General features: G+C 45.3%; 1 protein-coding gene across 1 annotated transcript in view; it reads left to right on the forward strand.

Annotated features, from left to right (window-relative positions):
• tmem8b (transmembrane protein 8B) overlaps window positions 1-21,983 on the forward strand; it is a 337,935-nt gene that overhangs the window by 258,011 nt on the left and 57,941 nt on the right. The window contains exon 5 of the mRNA XM_045695455.1: window positions 343-773. Coding sequence (XP_045551411.1) covers window positions 343-773 — 431 coding nt within the window. The remainder of the gene's footprint in view (window positions 1-342; window positions 774-21,983) is intronic.

Genomic DNA, 21,983 nt, shown 5'->3' on the forward strand with positions numbered 1-21,983 from the left:
GTCTGTCTGTCTGTCTGTCTGTCTGTCTGTCTGTCTGTCTGTCTGTCTGTCTGTCTGTCTGTCTGTCTGTCTGTCTGTCTGTCTGTCTGTCTGTCTCCCCACTCTCCCTAAATGACTCCATTTTCTCTCTCTCTCTCTCTCTCTCTCTCTCTCTCTCTCTCTACCTCTCTCTCTCTCTCTACCTCTCTACCTCTCTACCTCTCTCTCTACCTCTCTCTCTCTCTACCTCTCTACCTCTCTCTCTCTCTACCTCTCTCTCTCTACCTCTCTCTCTCTCTACCTCTCTCTACCTCTCTCTACCTCTCTCTACCTCTCTCTACCTCTCTCTCTCTCTCTCTCCAGATTGCTCCAAATCCAGCGCCTCTAAGGGTTCCCCCTCCAGCTCCTCTTCTGGCCACAGCTCTAACCTCAACCTGCCGCAGTCCTTTGGCAGTGCTATGGGCTTCTCTCTCTCTGAAACGCTCCCCTCCACCCCTGCCGGACTCTCCGGCCTCCCCAGCCTCGCCCAGAACTCCTCTGCTTCGGACTCAGCCGGTCCCCTCCTCTCTCCCCAGGACAGTATAACCCATATGGCTCCCAGCTCCGACCCCAACAGGTGCTGGCCCATCCGGCCCACCCTGAGGAATGAGCTGGACACCTTCTCTGTCCACTTCTACATCTTCTTTGGTCCGAACATCTCTGTTCCTCCGGACAAGGCTGCTGTGTTCTCCATTAACCTCATGCCTGTCCTGGACAGTGGAGGAGTCCTCAATATGGAACTCAAACTCAACCTGGTGAGTGTCAAAAAGATTTCATTACAAGATGTGTTTTGTACCTTGTAAGTTTTCCCTCTTCCAGGAAGGGAAATAGGCCTATTTTCATACCAGGAAGTGAAATAGGCCTATTTTCATACCAGGATGTGAAATAGGCCTATTTTCATACCAGGAGGTGAAATAGGACGATTTTCATACCAGGAAGTGAAATAGGACGATTTTCATACCAGGAAGTGAAATAGGACGATTTTCATACAAGTCAAGACATTAAGGCATTAGCTACAGTATGGAGGCAGTGTTCCAACCTAAAGCCATCACAGTGTTCCAACCTGAAGCCATCACAGTGTTCCAACCTGAAGCCATCACAGTGTTCTAACCTAAGGCCATCACAGTGTTCTAACCTAAAGCCATCACAGTGTTACAGCCTAAAGCCATCACAGTGTTCCAACCTGAAGCCATCACAGTGTTACAGCCTAAAGCCATCACAGTGTTACAGCCTAAAGCCATCACAGTGTTCCAACCTGAAGCCATCACAGTGTTACAGCCTAAAGCCATCACAGTGTTCCAACCTAAAGCCACCACAGTGTTACAGCCTAAAGCCATCACAGTGTTACAAACTAAAGCCATCACAGTGTTCCAACCTAAAGCCACCACAGTGTTACAGCCTAAAGCCATCACAGTGTTACAAACTAAAGCCATCACAACGTTACAGCCTAAAGCCATCACAGTGTTCCAACCTGAAGCCATCACAGTGTTACAGCCTAAAGCCATCACAGTGTTACAGCCTAAAGCCATCACAGTGTTCCAACCTAAAGCCATCACAGTGTTCCAACCTAAAGCCATCACAGTGTTACAGCCTGAAGCCATCACAGTGTTACAGTCTAAAGCCATCACAGTGTTACAGCCTAAAGCCATCACAGTGTTCCAACCTAAAGCCACCACAGTGTTACAGCCTAAAGCCATCACAGTGTTACAGCCTAAAGCCATCACAGTGTTACAGCCTAAAGCCATCACAGTGTTCCAACCTAAAGCCATCACAGTGTTACAGCCTAAAGCCATCACAGTGTTCCAACCTAAAGCCATCACAGTGTTACAGCCTAAAGCCATCACAGTGTTCCAACCTAAAGCCATCACAGTGTTCCAACCTAAAGCCATCACAGTGTTACAGCCTGAAGCCATCACAGTGTTCCAACCTAAAGCCATCATAGTGTTACAGCCTAAAGCCATCACAGTGTTCCAACCTAAAGCCATCACAGTGTTCCAACCTAAAGCCATCACAGTGTTCCAACCTAAAGCCATCACAGTGTTACAGTCTAAAGCCATCACAGTGTTCCAACCTAAAGCCATCACAGTGTTCCAACCTAAAGCCATCACAGTGTTACAGCCTAAAGCCATCACAGTGTTACAGCCTAAAGCCATCACAGTGAACAGCCTAAAGCCATCACAGTGTTCCAACCTAAAGCCATCACAGTGTTCCAACCTAAAGCCATCACAGTGTTCCAACCTAAAGCCATCACAGTGTTCTAACCTAAAGCATCACAGTGTTACAACCTAAAGCCATCTCAGTGATCCAACCTACAGCCATCACAGTGTTCCAACCTAAAGCCATCACAGTGTTCCAACCTAAAGCCATCACAGTGTTCCAACCTAAAGCCATCACAGTGTTACAGCCTAAAGCCATCACAGTGTTACAGCCTGTAGCCATCACAGTGTTCCAACCTGAAGCCATCACAGTGTTACAGCCTAAAGCCATCACAGTGTTCCGGCCTGAAGCCATCACAGTGTTACAGCCTAAAGCCATCACAGTGTTACAGCCTAAAGCCATCATAGTGTTCCAGCCTGAAGCCATCACAGTGTTCCAACCTAAAGCCATCACTGTGTTCCAACCTAAAGCCATCACAGTGTTCCAACCTGAAGCCATCACAGTGTTCCAACCTGAAGCCATCACAGTGTTCCAACCTAAAGCCATCCGTGTTCCAACCTAAAGCCATCACAGTGTTCCAACCTAAAGCCATCACAGTGTTCCAACCTGAAGCCATCACAGTGTTCCAACCTGAAGCCATCACAGTGTTCCAACCTAAAGCCATCCGTGTTCCAACCTGAAGCCATCACAGTGTTCCAACCTGAAGCCATCACAGTGTTCCAACCTAAAGCCATCACAGTGTTCCAACCTGAAGCCATCACAGTGAGCAGCAGCAGCAGAACTACACCACCAGACACCCAAATGACACCTTATTCCTTATATAATGTAGAAGAGAAGTTTGGACACACCTACTAATTCAATGGGTCTATATTTTTACTATTTTCTACATTGTAGGATAATAGTGACGACATCAAAACTATGAAATAACACATATTGAATCATGTAGTAACCAAAAAAAAGTGTTAAATTAAAATATATTTTAGATTTTAGATTCTTCAACGTAGCCACCCTTTGCCTTGATGACAGCTTTGCACACTCTTGGCATTTTCTCAACCAGCTTCACCTGGAAGGCTTTTCCAACCATCTTGAAGGAGTTTCCACATATGCTAAGCACTTGTTGGCTGCTTTTCCTTCACTCTGCGGTCCAACTCATCCCAAACCATCTCAATTGGGTTGAGGTCAGGTGATTGTGGAGGCCAGGTCATCTGATGCAGCACTCCATCACTCTCCTTCTTGGTCAAATAGCCCTTACACAGCCTGGAGGTGTGTTGGGTCATTGTCCTGTTGAAAAACAAATGATAGTCCCACTAAACAAAAACCAGATGGGATGTCGTATCGCTGCAGAATTCTGTGGTAGCCATGCTGGTTAAGTGTGGCTTGAATTCTAAATAAATCACAGACAGTGTCACCTACTCTGTGTATCACAAAGACATGGCGGTTGGAACCAAAAATCTCAAATTTGGACTCATCAGACCAAAGGACCGATTTCCACCGGTCTAATGTCCATTGCTCGTGTTTCTTGGCCCCAAAAAAGTATCTTCTTATTATTGGTGACCTTTAGTAGTGGTTTCTTTGCAGCAATTCGACCATGAAGGCCTGATTCACACAGTCTCCTCTGAACAGTTGATGTTGAGATGTGTCTGTTACTTGTCTGTTAAGCATTTATTTGCGCTGCAATTTCTGAGGCTGGTAACTCTAATGAATTTATCCTCTGCAGCAGAGGTAACTGGGTCTTCCTTTCCAGTGGCGGTCCTCATGAGAGCAGATTAGTGAGGGGGGAGAGAGAGGATGATAGTGAGGTAATTACTGCTGGTAGCTAACTTTTGTTGTAAACAATGAGGCCGTCAACCATTGGACTCAGATTCTAGCTACATTTAGTTTAGTTATATTGTTGGCTGTTGTGAGAGAAATGAATCTAGTTGGCTAACAAGGTCAGCTGATCTTTCTCTATCCTCACATCACGCTAGCTCTGGCTGGCTAACAAGGTCACCTGATCTTTCTCTACCCTCACATCATGCTAGCTCTGGCTGGCTAACAAGGTCACCTGATCTTTCTCTATCCTCACATCACGCTAGCTCTGGCTGGCTAACAAGGTCACCTGGTCTTTCTATATCCTCACATCACGCTAGCTCTGGCTGGCTAACAAGGTCAGCTGATCTTTCTCTATCCTCACATCACGCTAGCTCTGGCTGGCTAACAAGGTCAGCTGATCTTTCTCTACCCTCACCTCACACTAACTCTGGCTGGCTAACAAGGTCACCTGATCTTTCTCTATCCTCACATCACGCTAGCTCTGGCTGGCTAACAAGGTCAGCTGATCTTTCTCTATCCTCACATCACGCTAGCTCTGGCTGGCTAACAAGGTCAGCTGATCTTTCTCTACCCTCACATCACACTAACTCTGGCTGGCTAACAAGGTCACCTGATCTTTCTCTACCCTCACATCATGCTAGCTCTGTGGTTATTTACTGTGCTAGCCTAATGCAACACCACCAGAGCAAACAGATAATAAACGAGATATAAACGTTGTCTCATGATTGTGTTTAGTGGATCTGGTAGCAAATCAATAAGTCAATAAGGCGTTTGTAAAAGAAATTGGTGGATCAAGAAATGCGAACTTGTCATTTTGTGCTAGCTAGCCAACTACCTAGCTAGTTAGCAATTATGGGGCACAGCAGCACCGGATGTTTACTGGGGAACCTCTTGGTTGCACGTGCGACCAGAACGTGTTATTGTTTTGACAGTTGAAAAGGTATACACAACTATGTACAATTTTCAACAAAGTGCTATTTCATTAATTTCAAACTCAAAAGTACAATTTCGAACAATGTACTATTTCCATTTGTGTCAAAGTACAATTTTACAAAGTCATTGTTCAATAGAGGTATAATTTAAGCACACGAGTCCATCAAAACATTATGGAACAGGACACGGAAGTAAAGCGGAATGGGTCCATGTTCACATTGTATACCTTCATATTCTAAGAAGCTTTGACGATGCCTACTTCAGACTGAACTTTAAGAGTAATAGCAAACCACTCCAGCTCTGTTCAGCAGCCGTCTAGTGACTGGGCTTATGACTGCTTCAGGGCATGGGAACTCATCCAGGACTTTGACAGTTGAGGGATGACGGAGGCATGGGAACTCATCCAGGACTTTGACAGTTGAGGGATGATGGAGGCGTGGGAACTCATCCAGGACTTTAGCAGTTGAGTGATGACGGAGGCATGGGAACTCATCCAGGACTTTAGCAGTTGAGGGATGATGGGGGCATGGGAACTCATCCAGGACTTTAGCAGTTGTGGGATGACGGAGGCATGGGAACTCATCCAGGACTTTGGCAGTTGTGGGATGATGTAGTACTGAACACTTCTCTGGTCCTGGCCCTTATCTGTGTCCTTGGACACCTTCATAAAGCAGAGATAGAATCTAAAGTGATCATAAAGCGACGGTCTGCAGTCCAGAGTCTACAGCGACGGTCTGCAGTCCAGAGTCTCCAGCGGCGGTCTCCAGTCCAGAGTCTACAGCGACGGTCTGCAGTCCAGAGTCTCCAGCGACGGTCTGCAGTCCAGAGCCTCCAGCGGCGGTCTGCAGTCCAGAGTCTACAGCGACGGTCTGCAGTCCAGGGTCTCCAGCGACGGTCTGCAGTCCAGAGTCTACAGCGACGGTCTGCAGTCCAGAGCCTCCAGCAGCGGTCTTCAGTCCAGAGCCTCCAGCGGCGGTCTACAGACCAGAGCCTCCAGCGGCGGTCTGTAGTACAGAGCCTCCGGCGATGATCCATGGTCTGGTTCCTCCTCCGACGATCTGCGGTCCGGTGGTACAAAAGCGGAGGGATTAGCGGGCGGAGCGGGGGCTATGCCCGAACCGGAGCCGCCACCATGGGTAGATGCCCACCCGGACCCTCCCCTATAGGTTCAGGTTTGCAGCCAGGAGTCCGCTCCTTTGGGGGGGGGTACTGTCATGCCCTGACCTGTGAGAGATGTTTTATTTCCTGTAGTTTGGTTAGGTCAGGGTGTGATGTGGGGTGGGCAATCTAGTTTGTGTATTTCTTTGTTTTGGCTGAGTATGGTTTCCAATCAGAGGCAGCTGTCTATCATTGTCTCTGATTGGTAATCATACTTAGGCAGCCTTGCACCTTAGTCCCCTCCTTACGAACGTCGTCACACTAGCGATTACACCGAGTGGGTTTATGAGTTGTAGTAACATGTGACTCTGGTGTCGGATGCCACCTTTCCAACAAGTCAGTCGGTCACATTTCTGCCCTGTTAGAGCTGCCCCGTTCAACTGTAAGTGCTGTTATTGTGAAGTGGAAACGTCTAGGAGCAACAACGGCTCAGCCGGGAAGTGGTAGGCCACACAAGCTCACAGAACGCTGAAGCGCTTAACACGTAAATATCGTCATTGGTTACAACACTCACTACTGCGTTCCAAACTGACTCTGGAAGCAACGTCAGCACAAGAACTGTTGGTCAGGACCTTCGTGAAATGGGTTTCCATGGCCGAGCAGCCGCACACAACCCTAAGATCACCATGCATGAGGCCAAGGCCACACAAGCCTTGAACGGGAACGGTGAGATGGAGCGAGACAGATATTTTTCTGGTTTCTGATGAATCCTAGAGACTGAATACGGTGAGATGGAGTCAGACAGATATTTTTCTGGTTTCTGATGAAGCCTAGAGACAGAATATGGGACAGTAGCAGTGATGTGTGTAACACGGCTTTCCCCCTCGACTATGCAGCCACTAGCCAGTCGCTGGTAGCTCATGAGTTTGTAGTCTGAGGTGCTTGCTGAGGGCACGTAGGTCTAGAATGGGTCGTAAAGTCACATCCCTTTTCGTAACCAGGAATACCGGCTGTACCAGCCGTCACAGATTTTCGATATAGGAACCGCTCAGATTGCCTGCTTCTGGAGACGGGAGGATATTTCCTCAAAAACGGGCGCTGAGGCCTCGTGAACAGTTGACGTGTTGATGGGACAGGCAGCTCATTTGCGGCCTCATATGAATCACAGAGACTGCGTGTGGGATAATAGCGAAGTTGTGTCCAACCCTGCTCATTCCCTCACATCACGCTAGCTCTGGCTGGCTAACAAGGTCACCTGATCTTTCTCTACCCTCACATCACGCTAGCTCTGTGGTTATTTACTGTGCTAGCCTAAGGCAAAACACCTGTGGATCTGGTAGCAAATCAATAAGTCGTTTCCACTCCGCTACCAACAAGTAATTGCCTATAGAGCCCATAACCTGTATCACTAGACACCTCATAGGGACTAGTGAGCTACAGGTAGGAATCAGCAATAAATCGCAGTATTGAGCCACCTATGGGGGAGGGGCACCCCTTGTGGACACTGACCCAACTTGTCACTCTCACCCTGGGAGATTGATATACCCCTTGAACCCTGTGAACACTATTGAATGCTGGGTAACAGAGGGGGGAGAATTAAAAATGGACAAGCTTCCAATATACATTGTGCTTCCGTGAGACTGTATAGCCTGCATGAAGCCCGGCGGGCACAAGGGGCTCTGGTAATGTCTGACGTAGTATCCCGTTTGCCAAACGTTGGAGCACTGTTGTCACAGTAATGTTTTTACAGAGGGGTGCACTGGTCACTCAGATCCGTGCCAAGGTCCCTTGCTCTGGGGGTTTACCTCAGCCAAGTGCTCGGGAGGGGGGGGGGGCTGCATGTAAACCTTGTTTCCTTCCTTCCCTCCCTCCAACTCCAGGAACTGAAAATAGTAATGGGGTTGCCATAACGCTGGGGGAAAGCTAGGTAAGTTTCACTTGCTGGAAGTTAACCTGTTGGGTCTAGGGGGCAGCATTTGCACGTCTGGATAAAAAAAATGTACCCGATTTAATCTGGTTACTAATCCTACCCAGTAACTAGAATATGCATATACTTATTATATATGGATAGAAAACACTCTAAAGTTTCCAAAACTGTTTGAATGGTGTCTGTGAGTATAACAGAACTCATTTGGCAGGCAAAACCCTGAGACATTTTCTGACAGGAAGTGGATACCTGATGTGTTGTATTGACTTTAAACCTATCCCATTGAAAAACACAGGGGTTTAGGAATATTTTGGCACTTCCTATTGCTTCCACTAGATGTCACCAGCCTTTACAAAGTGTTTTGAGTCTTCTGGAGGGAGATCTGACCGAACAAGAGCCATGGAACGGTGATGTCCCATTAGACACCTGGCGCGCTACTTCATGTTGGGTACCCTCGTTCCAATACGTTATAAAAGAGTATGCATTCGTCCACCTTGAATATTATTCATGTTCTGGTTAAAAAAGGCCCTAATGATTTATGCTATACAACGTTTGACATGTTTGAACGAACGGAAATATATTTTTCCCCTCGTTCATGACGAGAAGTCCGGCTGGCTTACATCATGTGCTAACGAGACGGAGATTTTTGGACATAAATGATGAGCTTTTTTGAACAAAACTACATTCGTTATGGACCTGTGATACCTGGAAGTGACATCTGATGAAGAGAATCAAAGGTAATGGATTATTTACATAGTATTTTCGATTTTAGATCTCCCCAACATGACGTCTAGTCTGTATCGCAACGCGTATTTTTCTGGGCGCAGTGCTCAGATTATTGCAAAGTGTGATTTCCCAGTAAGGTTATTTTTAAATCTGGCAAGTTGATTGCGTTCAAGAGATGTAAATCTATAATTCTTTAAATGACAATATAATATTTTACCAATGTTTTCTAATTTTAATTATTTAATTTCTGACGCTGACTTGACTGCCGGTTATTGGAGGGAAACGATTTCCTCAACATCAATGCCATAGTAAAACGCTGTTTTTGGATATAAATATGAACTTGATAGAACTAAAAATGCATGCATTGTCTAACATAATGTCCTAGGAGTGTCATCTGATGGAGATTGTAAAAGGTTAGTGCATCATTTTAGCTGGTTTTATGGTTTTGGTGACCCTGTCTTTGACTTGACAAAACATTACACACAACTCTTGTAAATGTACTGTCCTAACATACTCTAAATTTATGCTTTCGCCGTAAAACCTTTTTGAAATCGTAAAACGTGGTTAGATTAAGGAGATGTTTATCTTTCAAATGGTGTAACATAGTTGTATTTTTGAAAAATTTGAATTTTGACATTTATTTGGATTCAAATTTGCCGCTCTTGAAATGCACCTGCTGTTGATGGAGTGCACCACGGGTGGCACGCTAGCGTCCCACCTAGCCCCAAGAGGTTAAGCATTCTAGCCGACGCTTTTAGCCAGGAGGCTTTTTTTAGGCTAGCCAGCACGTTCCGTTTAGAATTACCAAGTGACTTAACGCTACGTATACTAAACAAGAGATCTATCCCAGCAAATCCACCATGAGGAGACAGGAATAGCTAGTTAATAGCCAGCTTGTCTCAGCGAGTTAGCCAAAATGACTAGCATGCTATGCAGCACATTGTTTAGCTAGCACAATCTCCAAAGTCCACATAGGACCGGACCCTTCATCAACAACTCTGGGAAGAGAGGCGAGCACTGCTGGACCAAGGCAGACACAGGTGGTGGGGGTGGGTTACCCACCAAACCTGGCCACCCTCTCGCTTTGAGTAGGCTCCCGTAAAGCACACAGGAGTTGGGCGCGGGCATCCACCGCATACTGTACGCCCAGACAGTCAAGACATTAGCACCGACCACCCAATCGGTCTCTGTTTCCTACACCGGTATCCGGGAAAGGAAAGTTGCCATCGGTAGTGCTACACGTCTTTCCAGGTAGTTTGTACACAGTAGGTGGCGATGCGCACACAGACAGACTGGTTTCAGTGAAGGCTGCCTGCTCCAAGCCTAGATAAACTACACATAGATCAATGCTATAAATGCATGGCTGAAATCCACCCCAAACCTGGCTTTAATCATCGTCGTCCTGGTTGTGTTTTAGACATCTTACAAATTGCACCAACAAATTGAAGAATAACTAATTGTTTTTTTTATTTAAAAAACGTATGAGAACAAGTACAACCTTCAGCACAAAACATCCAGTGGGTGGAACACTCTCTATCTACCACTATGGGACAGTTAAGTTTGGGTCAACGTAAAACAGTCTCATTTTCCAATTGTTTGTTTTAGTAGCATGAGTCGTTCCTGTTCACACTGAGGTGAAGAGAGGAATAATTGAAGGAATGAATCCGAGGTTCTCATGCTTATCACCTGTGGAAGGTGGGGCTTCCAGTGAGGAGACGATTTCATTGGCCTTGCCAGACGTGATTGTGGATCATGAGAGTACGACTCCCCGTAGTATGTTGTACCGAAGCAGACTGAATCAAAGCAACCATGTGACGTGGTACAGGAGATGGAAGAAATAAAAAAAATCTGGAATTAAAGAGCAGAGGGAGTTGAAAGGAAGAGCAGAAGGAGTTGAAAAGAAGAGCAGAAGGAGTTGAAAGGAAGAGCAGAGGGAGTTGAAAGGAAGAGCAGAAGGAGTTGAAAAGAAGAGCAGAAGGAGTTGAAAGGAAGAGCAGAGGGAGTTGAAAGGTAGAGCAGAGGTAGTTGAAAGGAAGAGCAGAGGGAGTTGAAAGGAAGAGCAGAAGGAGTTGAAAGGAAGAGCAGAAGGAGTTGAAAGGAAGAGCAGAGGGAGTTGAAAGGAAGAGCAGCGGGAGTTGAAAGGAAGAGCAGAGGGAGTTGAAAGGAAGAGCAGAGAGACTGAGCACCACTGGAACATTGATAGAGTAAATGACAGGAGTGGAGAAGACTTCTGCTTACTCTTTCATGGCCTCGAGGGCCGATATAAAATGGACTTGCTCCTTCACTCTTGGGATTAGCCTCTCACACACACTCATTTAATTGACTATCATTGTCATTATCTGAAAAACAACAATTTCACACATTAAAATACCGCGTTACGCTATCAAATGAAAATCAAATGCATAAAGACACACTATGGATTGAAATTCAACTGGTGAACTCTGCAATGTTACCTTCACAAAGGCCTATATTTAAACGCTTGATGAACAAGTCTAATGAACTTGTCTGTTGATGAATGGTGGCAATGCAGGGCATGATAATCCAATTCACCAGGTTTGAATATAAAAAAAAGGAATTTTATGGTCTGAGCTGATATGCATACCGATGGATTTCAAATGTTACTGCTGTAAAAGAGGTCACCAATATTAAAAGTTTGTCTGAATATTAATATAGCTGGTTCACTTTCACAAACTCAGAAATCTGCTCTTCATGAAGCAAATCAAGGATGAAAAAGTCTCCCACTGTTTTTACGGCCCACAACTATTTCCTTGGTTTTCCACAACTTCTCGTCATCCAACACAGCTGTTGGAAAGCACGGATTCTGAAGGTTGGCATGGAAATCTGAAGGTTGGCATGGAAATCTGAAGTTTGGCATGGAAATCTGAAGGTTGGCATGGAAATCTGAAGGTTGGCATGGAAAGCACTGATTCTGAAGGTTGGCATGGAAAGCACTGATTCTGAAGGTTGGCATGGAAAGCACGGATTCTGAAGGTTGGCATGGAAAGCACTGATTCTGAAGGTTGGCATGGAAAGCACGGATTCTGAAGGTTGGCATGGACATCTGAAGGTTGGCATGGAAATCTGAAGGTTGGCATGGAAAGCACGGATTCTGAAGATTGGCATGGAAAGCACTGATTCTGAAGGTTGGCATGGAAAGCACGGATTCTGAAGGTTGGCATGGACATCTGAAGGTTGGCATGGAAATCTGAAGGTTGGCATGGAAAGCACGGATTCTGAAGGTTGGCATGGAAAGCACTGATTCTGAAGGTTGGCATGGAAAGCACTGATTCTGAAGGTTGGCATGGAAAGCAGTGCTTCTGAAGGTTGGCATGGAAAGCACTGATTCTGAAGGTTGGCATGAAAAGCACTGATTCTGAAGGTTGGCATGGAAAGCAGTGCTTCTGAAGGTTGGCATGGAAAGCACTGATTCTGAAGGTTGGCATGGAAAGCACGGATTCTGAAGGTTGGCATGGAAAGCACTGATTCTGAAGGTTGGCATGAAAAGCACTGATTCTGAAGGTTGGCATGGAAAGCATTGATTCTGAAGATTGGCATGGAAAGCACTGATTCTGAAGGTTGGCATGGAAAGCACGGATTCTGAAGGTTGGCATGGAAAGTCTTAGGTAGGTTCTGAAATACAACGTGAGAGGCAGAGGGTAGAAAGAACAGTATTTGGAGTTGGTTTCTTTTGCTCGGAGTAAAGCAACGTTCTGGAAGTTGTTAATTACATGAGACGCTGTCTTCAAGTAGAGGTGTTTGGCCTCACATCTAATACACCAATGGAGGACCATTTTCAAGAATCAGGCATCAAAAAGGGCAACTTTGTTGAGCTTAGAAATCTGTCAAAAACTGGGTCATTAATCCATCCAAATAGCTGATCCCGTGGATACTCACTGTTGGTGCAAGGACCATTTCTGTTATTTCTCTAAGTGTGAGATAAAAATAATGAATAACGATAACGAGTAAAAACAAAACATGGCTATATACAGGTAGTACCAGTACCGAGTCAATGTGCAGCCAGTGGTGGAAAAAGTACCCACTTGTAATACTTGAGTAAAATTAAAATGCTACTCGAGTAAAAGGCTGAAAGTATTTGGTTTTAAATATACTTAATTGTACAAAATAAATGTAATTACAAAAATATACTTAAGTATCAAAAGTAAAAGTATAAATCATTTCACATTCCTTATATTAAGCAAACCAGACGGCACCATTTTCTTGTTTATATATATACAGGGCCTTTGAAAAATATTCAGACCCCTTCCTTGACTTTTTCCACATTTTGTCATGCTACAGCCTTATTCTAAAATTGATTTAAAAAAACCAACAACTCAGCAATCTACACACAATAACCCTAAACAGGTTTTTAGAAAATGTATTCAAATAAAAAAACATTCCTAATTTACATAAGTATTCAGACCCTTTGCTATGAGACTCGAAATTGAGCTCAGGTGTATCCTGTTTCCATTGATCATCCTTGAGATGTTTCTACAACTTGACTGGAGTCCACCTGTGGTAAATTCAATTGGTTGGACATTATTTGGAAAGGCACACACCTGTCTTTAAAAGGTCCCACAGTTGACAGTGAATTTCAGAGCAAAAACCAAGCCGTGAGGTTGGAAGGAATTGTCTGTAGAGCGCCGAGACAGGATTGTGTCGAGACTGGCCGATTGTTCCTAGAGTTGGCCGCCCAGCCAAACTGAGCAATCGGGAGAGAAGGGCCTTGGTCAGGAACGTGACAAAGAACCCAATGGTCACTCTGACAGAGCTCTAGAGTTCCTCTGTGGAGATGGGAGAACCTTCCAGAAGGACAACCATCTCTGCAGCACTTCATCAATCAGGCCTTTATGGTAGAGTGACCAGATGGAGGCCACTCCTCAGTAAAAGGCACATGACAGCCCGCTTAGAGTTTGCCAAAAGGTACCTAAAGACTCTCAGAACATGATAAACAAGATTCTCTAGTCTGATGAAACCAAGATTGAAACCTGAATGCCAAGCGTCACATCTGGAGGAAACCTGGCACCATCCCTAAGGTGAAGCATGGTGGTGGAAGCATCATGCTGTGGGGATGTTTTTCAGCGGCAGAGACTGGGAAGCAGAGAGACCCTTGAAGAAAACCTGCTTCAGAGCGCTCAGAACCTCAGACTGGAGCGAAGGTTCACCTTTCAACAGGACAGCGACTCTAAGCACACAGCCAAGACAACGCAGGAGTGGCTTCGGGACAAGGCTCTGAATGTCCTTGAGTGGCCCAGCCAGAGCCCGGACTTGAACCCGATCGAACATCTCTGGAGAGACCTGAAAATAGCTGTCAGCGACGCTCCCCATCCAACCTGACAGAGCTTGAGAGGATCTGCAGAGAAGAATGGGAGAAACTCCCCAAATACAGGTGTGCCAAGCTTGTAGCATCATACTCAAGAAGACTCGAGGCTGTAATCTGAGCAAAGGGTCTGAATACTTATGTAAATGTGATATTTCAGTGTTTTTCTACAAATTAGCAAACATTTCTAAAAACCTGTTTTTTCTTTGTCATTATGGGGTATTGTGATGTCATTATGGGGTATTGTGATGTCATTATGGGGTATTATGTTGTCATTATGGGGTATTGTGTTGTCATTATGGGGTATTGTGTTGTCATTATGGGGTATTGTGTGTAGAATGATGAGGGAAAAACACAATTGAATCCATTTTAGAATAAGGCTGTAACATAATACAATTATTATTATTATTTATATTTTTTAAAGTCAAGGGGTGGGAATATTTTTGCGAAGGCACTGTATATATACTGCTCAAAAAAATAAAGGGAACACTTAAACAACACAATGTAACTCCAAGTCAATCACACTTCTGTGAAATCAAACTGTCCACTTAGGAAGCAACACTGATTGACAATACATTTCACATGCTGTTGTGCAAATGGAATAGACAACAGGTGGAAATTATAGGCAATTAGCAAGACACCCCCAATAAAGGAGTGGTTCTGCAGGTGGGGACCACAGACCACTTCTCAGTTCCTATGCTTCCTGGCTGATGTTTTGGTCACTTTTGAATGCTGGCGGTGCTTTCACTCTAGTGGTAGCATGAGACGGAGTCTACAGCCCACACAAGTGGCTCAGGTAGTGCAGCTCATCCAGGATGGCACATCAATGCGAGCTGTGGCAAGAAGGTTTGCTGTGTCTGTCAGCGTAGTGTCCAGAGCATGGAGGTGCTACCAGGAGACAGGCCAGTACATCAGGACACGTGGAGGAGGCCAACAACCCAGCAGCAGGACCGCTACCTCCGCCTTTGTGCAAGGAGGAGCAGGAGGAGCACTGCCAGAGCCCTGCAAAATGACCTCCAGCAGGCCACAAATGTGCATGTGTCTGCTCAAACGGTCAGAAACAGACTCCATGAGGGTGGTATGAGGGCCTGACGTCCACAGGTGGGGGTTGTGCTTACAGCCCAACACCGTGCAGGACGTTTGGCATTTGCCAGAGAACACCAAGATTGGCATATTCGCCACTGGCGCCCTGTGCTCTTCACAGATGAAAGCAGGTTCACACTGAGCACATGTGACAGACGTGACAGAGTCTGGAGACGCCGTGGAGAACGTTCTGCTGCCTGCAACATCCTCCAGCATGACCGGTTTGGCGGTGGGTCAGTCATGGTGTGGGGTGGCATTTCTTTGGGGGGCCGCACAGCCCTCCATGTGCTCGCCAGAGGTAGCCTGACTGCCATTAGGTACCGAGATGAGATCCTCAGACCCCTTGTGAGACCATATGCTGGTCTGGTTGGCCCTGGGTTCCTCCTAATGCAAGACAATGCTAGACCTCATGTGGCTGGAGTGTGTCAGCAGTTCCTGCAAGAGGAAGGCATTGATGCTATGGACTGGCCCGCCCGTTCCCCAGACCTGAATCCAATTGAGCACATCTGGGACATCATGTCTCGCTCCATCCACCAACGCCACGTTGCACCACAGACTGTCCAGGAGTTGGCGGATGCTTTAGTCCAGGTCTGGGAGGAGATCCCTCAGGAGACCATCCGCCACCTCATCAGGAGCATGCCCAGGCGTTGTAGGGAGGTCATACATGCACGTGGAGGCCACACACACTACTGAGCCTCATTTTGACTTGTTTTAAGGACATTACATCAAAGTTGGATCAGCCTGTAGTGTGGTTTTCCACTTTAATTTTGAGTGTGACTCCAAATCCAGACCTCCATGGGTTGATAAATTGGATTTCCATTGATTATTTTTGTGTGATTTTGTTGTCAGCACATTCAACTATGTAAAGAAAAAAGTATTTAATAAGATTATTTCATTCATTCAGATCTATGATGTGTTATTTTAGTGTTCCCTTTATTTTTTTGAGCAGTGTATATATATGGATAGCCAGCCATTCCAACACTCATGCATAATTTACAAATGAAACGTTTATGTTTAGTGAGTCATCCAGATCAGAGGCAGTAGGGATGACCAGGGATGTTCTCTTGATAAGTGTGTGAATTGGACCAATTTCCTGTCCTGCTAAGCATTCAACATGTAACAAGTACTTTTGGGTGTCAGGTAAAATGTATGGAGTAAAAAGAACATTATTTTCTTAAGGAATGTAGTGAAGTAAAAGTTAAAATTGTCAAAAATATAAATAGTAAAGTACAGATACCCCCCAAAACCTCTTAAGTAGTACTGTAAAGTATTTTTACTGAAGTACTTTACACCACTCTGTGCAGGGGTACAAGGTAATTAAGGTAGCTATGAAAATATAGGTAGGGGTAAAGTGACTAGGCAACATGATGGATAATAGACAGTAACAGCAGTATACTGTAGGTAGGGGTAAAGTATAGATAATAGACAGTAACAGCAGTATACTGTAGGTAGGGGTAAAGTGACTAGACAACAGGATAGATAATAGACAGTAACAGCAGTATACTGTAGGTAGGGGTAAAAGGATAGATAATAGACAGTAACAGCAGTATACTGTAGGTAGGGGTAAAGGATAGATAATAGACAGTAACAGCAGTATACTCTAGATAGGGGTAAAGGATAGATAATAGACAGTAACAGCAGTATACTGTAGGTAGGGGTAAAGGATAGATAATAGACAGTAACAGCAGTATACTGTAGGTAGGGGTAAAGGATAGATAATAGACAGTAACAGCAGGGTACTGTGTGTGGTGAGTGGGAAAGTCTGTGTGTTCGTCAGTATGCATGTTATGTGTGTATGAGTGTGTGTGTGTTGGGCTGTCAGTGTAAGTAAGTGTGAGTGTGTGGATAGAGTCCAGTGTGTGTGTATAGGCAATACAGGAGAGTTGTTAGTGCAAGAGAGGGTCAATGCAGGTAAAACACCAACTCAGTCCTTCAAGTGCTGAAAAAATATCCTAACAACAGTCCCTTTAATCCAGTGTTGGTTGTTTTCAAAAGACAGTGGGACACCATCAACTTGGGACACCATCAACATCAGGAATCCCCCGTTTTAACTCAAAGGTTATTTGTTCATCAAGATTTTTTTTAAAGGAAGTTTCCCAATCGCTGCCGTCTAGGGTTGCAAAGAGAGGGTATATTGTTGGCGAACAACCGGTAGTTTTGCAAACCCTAGTGCTGTCCGCTCAACAGTTATTTCAAATTGGCCAGTTCCGCTCTGAGAGAAGCAATAACAGTGACTCATAGTGGGAAGCCTTGTCGATCTAAAGTGCTTTTACTGATTGGTATGATGGAAACATTTTTGGTTCGTTCAAACTATTCTATTCAATTTGTCTAAAATCAAATAACCAATTTGACAGTTCAATGGGATTTTTTTATTTTTATTGAATGAAAGCTTTTAAATTGTGATGTCGCCATCTGGCCGACACACTCAACTTCCACCATGACACCGTGCCCCACCACGATTCCCAACATCAACTTCCACCATGACACCGTGCCCCACTACGATTCCCAACATCAACTTCCACCATGACACCATGACCCACTAGGATTCCCAACATCAACTTCCACCATGACACTGTGCCCCTCTACGATTCCCAACATCAACTTCCACCATGACACCGTGCCCCACCACGATTCCCAACATCAACTTCCACCATGACACTGTGCCCCACTACGATTCCCAACATCAACTTCCACTATGACACCGTGCCCCACTACGATTCCCAACATCAACTTCCACCATGACACCGTGCCCCACTACGATTCCCAACATCAACTTCCACCATGACACCGTGCCCCACTACGATTCCCAATATCAACTTCCACCATGACACCGTGCCCCACTACGATTCCCAACATCAACTTCCACCATGACACCGTGCCCCACTACGATTCCCAACATCAACTTCCACCATGACACCGTGTCCCACTACGATTCCCAACATCAACATCAACTTCCACCATGACACCGTGCCCCACCACGATTCCCAACATCAACTTCCACCATGACACCGTGCCCCACCACGATTCCCAACATCAACTTCCACCATGACACCGTGCCCCACTACGATTCCCAATATCAACTTCCACTACGACACCGTGCCCCACTACGATTCCCAACATCAACTTCCACCATGACACCGTGCCCCACCAGGATTCCCAACATCAACTTGTCACCTAACTTTAAAAAAAGGAAAGAAGTAGTCAACACTTTTATTTGTGGTTATACACTCACTGGCCAGTTTATTAGATAAACCATCCCATTCACAAAAAAATGGTTCACTCCTACAGACAGTGAGTCATGTGGCCATGACTTGCTATATAAAACAGGCAGACCGGCATCAAGGCATTCAGTTACTGTTCCATTGAACGGCAAAACGAGTAACTTAACCAACTGAGCGTGGTATGATCGTCAGTGCCAAGCGCATCCGGTTCCAGTATCTCAGAAATGGCCACCCTCCTGGGCTTTTCACGCACGACCGTGTCTAGGGTTTTACCTAGAATGGTGCAACAAACAAAGCACATCCAGTCAGCAGAAGTCCTGTTGGAGAAAACAGCTTTTTGATGAGAGAGGACGAAGGAGAATGGCAAGAATTGTGCAAGCTAACAGGCACAACCAGACAAACCAGACAAATAACAGTGGTGTGCAGAACGGCCTCTCAGAACGCACAACTCATCAATCCTTGTCACGGATTGGCTATTGCAGCGGACGACCCACCGGGTTCCAGTCCGATCAGCTAAAAACAAGAAGAAGCGTCTCCAGTCGTAACGCCATCACCAACAATGGACATTTGAGGAGTGGAAAAGCATAGCCTGGAACATGACAGCGAGTTCAGTTGATTTGAGTGTCCTGGTCAGTCCCCAGACCTCAACCCAGTAGACCATCTAAGGTTAGGTTCACCACTGAAGGCCTATTGGTTCACCACTGAAGGTCTATAGGTTCACCACTGGTTCACCACTGAAGGTCTATAGGTTCACCACTGAAGGTCTATAGGTTCACCACTGAAGGCCTATAGGTTCACCACTGAAGGCCTATAGGTTCACCACTGAAGGTCTATAGGTTCACCACTGAAGGTCTATAGGTTCACCACTGAAGGTCTATAGGTTCACCACTGAAGGTCTATAGGTTCACTACTGAAGGTCTATAGGTTCACTACTGAAGGTCTATAGGTTCACCACTGAAGACCTATGAAGGTCTATAGGTTCACCACTGAATCAAATCAAATCAAATCACATTTATCTATATAGCCCTTCTTACATCAGCTGATATATCAAAGTGCTGTACAGAAACCCAGCCTAAAACCCCAAACAGCAAGCAAAGCAGGTGTAGAAGCACGGTGGCTAGGAAAAACTCCCTAGAAAGGCCAAAACCTAGGAAGAAACCTAGAGAGGAACCAGGCTATGAGGGGTGGCCAGTCCTCTTCTGGCTGTACCGAGTGGGGATTATAACAGCACATGGCCTAGATGTTCAAATGTTCATAAATGACCAGCATGGTCAAATAATAATAATCATAGTAGTTGTCGAGGGTGCAACAAGTCAGTAACACAAGAGTAAGTGTCAGTTGGCTTTTTCATAGCCGATCTTTGAGAGTATCTCTACCGCTCCTGCTGTCTCTAGAGAGTTGAAAACAGCAGGTCTGGGACAGGTAGCACGTCCGGTGAACAGGTCAGGGTTCCAGCAGGTCTGGGACAGCAGTAATGGGACAGGTAGCACGTCCGGTGAATAGGTCAGGGTTCCAGCAGGTCTGGGACAACAGGTCTGGGACAGGTAGCACGTCCGGTGAACAGGTCAGGGTTCCATAGCTGCAGGCAGAACAGTTGGAACTGGAGCAGCAGCACGGCCAGGTGACTGAATGCCTATGTAGGTCTATAGGTTCACCACTGAAGGCCTATAGGTTCACCACTGTACTAACATGTCTATAATAGATATAAAGGCTGGTGTCCATATCACCAACAAACTATCATGGTCGAAACACACGAAGACAGTTGTGAAGAGGGCATGACAATGCCTTTTCCCCCTCAGGAGACTGAAAAGATTTGGCATGGGTCCCCAGATCCTCAAAAAGTTCTACAGCTGCACAATTAAGAGCATCCTGACCGGTTGCATCACCGTCTGGTATGGCAACTGCTCAGCATCTGACCGTAAGGCGCTACAAAGGGTAGTGCATACGGCCCAGTACATCACTGGGGCCAAGCGTCCTGCCGTCCAGGACCTATATAATAGGTGATGTCAGAGGAAAGCCCATAAAATTGTCAGACTCCAGTCACCCAAGTCATAGACTGTTTTCTCTGCTACCACACGGCAAGCGGTACTGGAGCGCCAAGTCTAGGACCAGAAGGCTCCTTAACAGCTTCTTCCCCCAAGCCATAAGACTGCTGAACAATTAATCAAATGGCCACTGGACTATTTACATTGACCCCTCCATTTGTTTTGTACACTGCTGCTACTTGCTGTTTATTATCACCACTGATAATATACAAATGACCTTTAACCTGTACCCCCGCACACTGACTCGGTACCGGTGCCCCCTGTATATAGCCTCGTTATTGGTATGTTAATGTGTTACTTTTTATTATTTTTTAATATTTATTTTTACTTTAGTTTATTTGGTAAATATTTTCTTAACTTTTCTTGAACTGCACCGTTGGTTTAGGTCTTGTAAGTAAGCATTTCACAGTAAGGTCTACACTTGTTGTATTCGGCGCATGTGACAAATAAAGTTTGATTTGATTTGCTCAGATATTCATGTTTAAATGAGTGTATATATGTGGCCTGGTGAAATGGTTTCATGCGCTGACTGAATGGAAGCTGATTTAAAAAAATAAATAAATCACCTTTATTTAACCAGGTAGGCCAGTTGAGAACAACTTCTCATTTACAATTGCGACCTGGCCAAGATAAAGCAAAGCAGTGCGACACAAAAAACACAGAGTTACACATGGAATAAACAAACGTACAGTCAATAACACAATAGAAAAATCTGTATACAGTGTGTGCAAAATGAAGTAAGGAGGTAATGCAATAAATTGGCCAGTAGTGGCGAAGTAATTACAATTTAGCAATTTACACTGGAATGACAGATGTGCAGATGAGGATGTGCAAGTAGAAATACCAGTATGCAAAAGAGCAGAACAACAAAAACAAATATGGGGATGAGGTAGATAGTTGTTTAGATGGGCTATTTACAGATGGGCTGTGTACACCTGCAGCGATCGGTAAGCTGCTCTGACAGCTGACGCTTAAAGTTAGTGAGGGAGATATAAGTCTCTAACCTCAGTGAGTTTTGCAATTCCTTTACCTAGCAAAGACTTATAGATGACCTGGAGCCAGTGGGTTTGGCGACAAATATGTAGCAAGGACCAGCCAACAAGAGCATACAGGTCGCAGTGGTGGTTAGTTTATGGGGCTTTGGTGACAAAACGGATGGTACTGTGATAGAATGCATCCAATTTGCTGAGTAGAGTGTTGGAGGCTATTTTGTAAATTACATCGCCGAAGTCAAGGATCGGTAGGATAGTCAGTTTTAAGAGGGTATGTTTGGCAGCATGAGTGAAGGAGGCTTTGTTGCGAAATAGGAAGCCGATTCTAGATTTAATTTTGGATTGGAGATGCTTAATGTGAGTCTGGAAGGAGAGTTTACAGTCTAACCAGACACCTAGGTATTTGTAGTTGTCCACATATTCTAAGTCAGAACCGTCCAGAGTAGTGATGCTGGACGGGCAGGCAGGTGCGGGCAGCAATCGGTTGAAGAGCATGCATTTAGTTTTACTTGTATTTAAGAGCAGTTGGAGGCCACGGAAGGAGTGTTGTATGGCGTTGAAGCTCGTTTGGGGGTTTGTTAACACAATGTCCAAAGAAGGGCCAGATGTATACCGAATGGTGTCGTCTGCGTAGAGGTGGATCAAAGAATCACC

This window comes from Salmo salar, chromosome ssa15 (assembly GCF_905237065.1).
Source record: "Salmo salar chromosome ssa15, Ssal_v3.1, whole genome shotgun sequence".
Taxonomy (NCBI): Eukaryota; Metazoa; Chordata; class Actinopteri; order Salmoniformes; family Salmonidae; genus Salmo; species Salmo salar.